Below are 4,526 nucleotides of genomic sequence, written 5' to 3'. Positions count from 1 at the left end.
GGGGGGTTAAGTTAAAACGCTAGTCGGCGTGGATGGCCAAAGCACTTGCAGACTCTTGTGCCCCTACAAGGCTACAACGCCTCGAGGCCACACACCTCTTCGTCTCTAAAAATGGCGGCGGCGGCGGAGGGGCTGGCGGCGTACCGGGCTGTGTTGCGGGCGGCGCGGCGGACGTTCTCAGGCGACCAGCTGATGCTGACGGAGTCGGCGGTAGAGATCCGGCGCCGCTTCGAGGATCACCGCGGCCTCGCCCCGGGATCGGAGGACGCCGTCCGCGCCCTCTCCGAGGCCCGCGAGGCCGCGGACTTCATCGCCAACATGATCGTCCAGGCTAAGCGCTCACCCTCCGGATCCTTCGGTAATACTACCATTATCATATATGCAAATCGCCACATATCGCTTGGATTGTTATGCATGCTTTCTGTTTGGGATCTTAGGGTTTTGAAATATTTCGTTGTGTGCTCATTTTAGAAGCAGTTTCTATGTGAATTAGCGCTTTGAGTAGGCTCGAATTAGGAGTTAAAGATGGTAGGATCGGAGGAGCAGGGGTGTCGTTGCTAATTGGGCCCATTGACGCTGACCCTAGGATAACTGCAGTGCTCGGTGGATAGAATGTTTCAGATAGTTACAGAGTGGGCATTGTAACATTTGAATTTTCTAAAACAGATAAAATGTCGAACCCTAAAGGTATTTAAGTACAAATAGAAATTGAAGTTGCTAGTTTGTACCATATCTGCTACAAATCTTCAGTAGCTCTTAACAGTAATGATGTTCTTTAGAAGTACCATTAGATGGAAATACTGTTATTTTTCAGGCTGCATAAAGTGGCATTTCACCAAAATAATATAAGCCTATGCACTGATTTTACTTGATCGGCTACTCTCGCATAGGGTTTAACCGCTTGGAACTGCTGGATTTACTGATTCATGCCTGGCTGTAATTTTTAGTGATAGATGGGATGCTAGATTCAAACTGATGCAACACAATATCAATGCGATTTTCCAGCTTTAACTGAACAACAGCCCCAGAAGAACGGCAAGTTAGGCCTTAGGATGGAGTTTGCAACTTGGCATGGTTTGAGGGCAGTATGTCAATGTGACATATTATAGCTACAGACATAAGGTCCAGATGGGCCCATGCCCTTCGAAATGGATTAACTTGTCTTACCTTGCCATGGAAATGGAATCCAATCCGTTGGAAGGTGCTTTGCTCTCATAACCTGGCGCCTCTGCATTCTCCCTGCATTGATGGCAGTTCAAGTAGCCCAGAAGCACCATAGCCAAAGTCAGCGATGATGGAGGCTTGAGCTTAGTGGTTGCAAAAATTATTGTTGTACAGCATTAGGACCCAAGGTGGTGCAAGAACTAGTGCCCTATAACAGTTGATGTTGGTGGAAGAGGGCACACATCCCGTTGATCTGTTCCAATGATTTAGTTCCTGTTTTGATCATGCATGGGAATTGCAATGCATTTTACAGGGCACTAATACAGCAAAAAATTCAAATCTCTTCTTGGCAAACTGTTTCATTTGTTTAAAACTTTAACTTTATCTTTCCTGTAGTTCCTCTAGTTGCAGTAGAGTAAGTTGAACTGGTGCTTGTAGCTCGTTTGGTGGTTTCCCTTAATGGAAATCGGAGGGGGGAAGCCCTTATTTTCTTCAAAAAAAAAAGGAAAACTTTAACTAATTCAGTGTCATCCATCTTTTAACCACATGCCATGGTTGAATTATGTTTATTTAGTCAAGAGTATGAGAAGTGCTCCTTAGCAAATTCCTGTTTGTAGGTTATTAGTGATCATACTCTTTAACTTACCTTAAACTCCCAACTAATGACCCAAAGTGAGGAGACTTTCACCATGTTGCTGTGTTCACAAAGTTATTGATGAACGAAAAGTGCACAAATATACTGACTGTGAAAAGCTACAAGTGACTCGTTTAATATTCTACTCTTAACATTTAAATATGTTCTGTTTGTTACTCATTTTTTTAATAATATAACCTAATTCCTCAGTTGTCATGTATTTTCTTATAACACATTGCTTAATGTAACAGTATTAATAGCGAAGTCTCCCTTAGGAAAAAACATCTATACTTGTATGTGTCCGAGAGTGCTTCCACTATCTCACCCATAAAATGTATCTCCTGCCCTGAGATTTGTGCATATTCTCTACCCCATGTCATTAAATGCGCGGTGAGAGAGTGCACAGATCTCAGATAATGGAAGCACTCACACACACAAGCATATAATCCAGTCGTATATTTTTCATCTTCGCAGCAATCTCACAATTAAATGGCAGGAACATTTGAAAGTTGCCCCTGTAAAATTGATCTAGTACTGTTCTCTCCTCTTTCACTCCACAATGATTTTAGTATGTGCTTGAGCTTTAGCACAATTATTGTATTAAGGTTTTGTTCTCTGAAGGGCAAAAATGAAGTTATGGTTTATACAGATTGCAGAGAGTAATTAATGGCAATACTTTCAAATGAGCCACCAATTTTTTAATGTTGTGGATACATATCGAGTTGAAAGCTGATTTGTAGCAAGTATATTCTTTGTCGTATATATTTTTACTGGCATTGACATATTGAATTTGAAACTGAAGGCCATATTATATTAAGATTGAAACGAGGAAACACATCTGTCTACTTTTTGACATTGACCTTTTATCGCTGACCTAAAAGAGCAGGAACAGGTTCAAGCTAAAGGCAGAAGGTTTTGGGTGTAGCATTAGCCCGTTTTACAAAACCAGATGCCTCTTTTTCAAAGAATCTGCAATAAATGCAGTTTTCTAATTATTGGGATCATGTTCCATGGTTATCACCAATACTCTGGATCACATTGTCATAGTATTCCCTGGCCTTGTTTTGGCTGTAGCAATACATCAGTACTGCTTGTTGTATCTGGTCGCAGTGGTCCAGGTTACACCTCATGCCAACAACCATGGCTGTGCAGGGTGCTAATGATGGAAAACTGTTTTTTCCAGACTAGTATTGGCTTCACTTGTGCTTTGCTTGTGACTTACTTATGTGGAGAACCGTAGTACTGACAGCTCCAGGGTCCAGCCAACAGTCTTGTACCAATTGATTTCAGATTTTGCTTTTTGATGAAGTAAACTATAGTAACATTATACCACTATGTAAACCCTTAGAATGTTGATCCGTTGTTGTATGTGGTATATAGATAATAAGGCATTACCAAAGGTTGCAGATCTTTTGTTTACTACTACGAGCTGCTGTGTTTGTTAGTTCTGACAATTCATTTACTTGGTGTTGCAGTTGTGAAGCCTGAGAAGGCACATGCCGGGGCTACGCTTGAGATTCCTTCCGAGGAGATCCTGTCTACGTTGAAATAGGGGAGGTTTGCATTATCCGCTGTGCAAGCGTCACTGATAGGCTAGTTATAATAAGACCATTTCCTGTCGTCCGTCTGTCATAGTAGCGGTCAACAACATAGTTGCAGCACTTCCTTTGTCAAGTACAAGCCATCATGTTTTGCCTACTCTGTCTTGAGAACAATTTCTAGCCGCCCTAAATCGCCTTATCCAGGCAAGTCACTGGAACCATAAAGTTTTTCCCGGATGAATTGGTACGGTTTTTGGAGGATTATTTACTGATTTCTGCTGCCCGGGGTTCATCATTAATTCATATCATGTTTCACTCGAGCTGAGACTTGAGGTTTTGTGGTAGTGCGTTTGCTTTGATTTGAAACTTTGAAATGATGGAGAGCGGGCATGCAGAGGACAGAGTTTTGTAGGCTCCTGGGGTTTGTCTTGTTATGGCTATGTACCTTGGATCTCTCAGGATTCTGTACTGCGAAATGCGCTTGCATCTATTGTTCTTCGATAGGTTTGTCTGTCCTAAACTTTCATGATCTGCTAAGTGATTTCAGTAAAAAAAATTGTCCAGAAATGTGTACTTCCCAGTTCTCATTGATGCTTACTTTTAGAAGTTGTCATCAACCAATAAGGCGCACTTAAATTGATTCGTGTGGGTTGCGCTTTCCAATTGAATTGGTTGTTTGGTCTTCATTTTGTTGGCATTGGATTTTGATGCTTACTTTTAGAAGTTGTCATCAACCAATAAGGCACACTTAAATTGATTCGTGTGGGTTGCGCTTTCCAATTGAATTGGTTGTTTGGTCTTCATTTTGTTGGCATTGGATTTTTCTGATAGGAAATTACTAGTAGCTCATTATCATCGCAAATAAGTTTATACTAAATGGTACCATGACATCTCAAGATGACCTGCAGGGCCAGAGATGACATTTCAGCTACGGTCAGTGCTGAATAGCATCTTCGAACGCTTTGAAGAAAGTCATTGGTCAAGCCATTACCCATTAGGGCATTCATCAACCGGACGCTCTCAGATGTCTATAGACATAGTTTGGACGTATTTGCGGATAGCTCGTCGGGCGCCGGTCCTCCAAAGCTGGCCCTTAAATTTCAAATATTCCAAACAGTAAATTTGGATGAAATTTAGACTAGTTCACTATATTACAAGCAAAATTGAAGAAATGTAACTAGTTCCAT

At 41.6% G+C, this 4,526-nt stretch overlaps 1 protein-coding gene across 1 annotated transcript; it reads left to right on the top strand.

The window, feature by feature from the left end:
• The first annotated feature begins 46 nt into the window (after positions 1-46).
• Positions 47-3,656, top strand: LOC119340603 (mitochondrial zinc maintenance protein 1, mitochondrial-like). Its single transcript, XM_037612529.1, has 2 exons — positions 47-358; positions 3,274-3,656. The coding sequence occupies exons 1-2, from the start codon at positions 112-114 to the stop codon at positions 3,348-3,350; spliced, it is 324 nt and encodes a 107-aa protein (XP_037468426.1). The 5' UTR covers positions 47-111; the 3' UTR covers positions 3,351-3,656.
• Positions 3,657-4,526: the final 870 nt, after the last annotated feature.

The sequence above is a fragment of the Triticum dicoccoides genome, chromosome 1B, assembly GCF_002162155.2.
Source record: "Triticum dicoccoides isolate Atlit2015 ecotype Zavitan chromosome 1B, WEW_v2.0, whole genome shotgun sequence".
Lineage (NCBI taxonomy): Eukaryota > Viridiplantae > Streptophyta > Magnoliopsida > Poales > Poaceae > Triticum > Triticum dicoccoides.
Note: the sequence above shows the minus strand (reverse complement) of the source record. Positions and strands in the feature narration are given on the sequence as shown.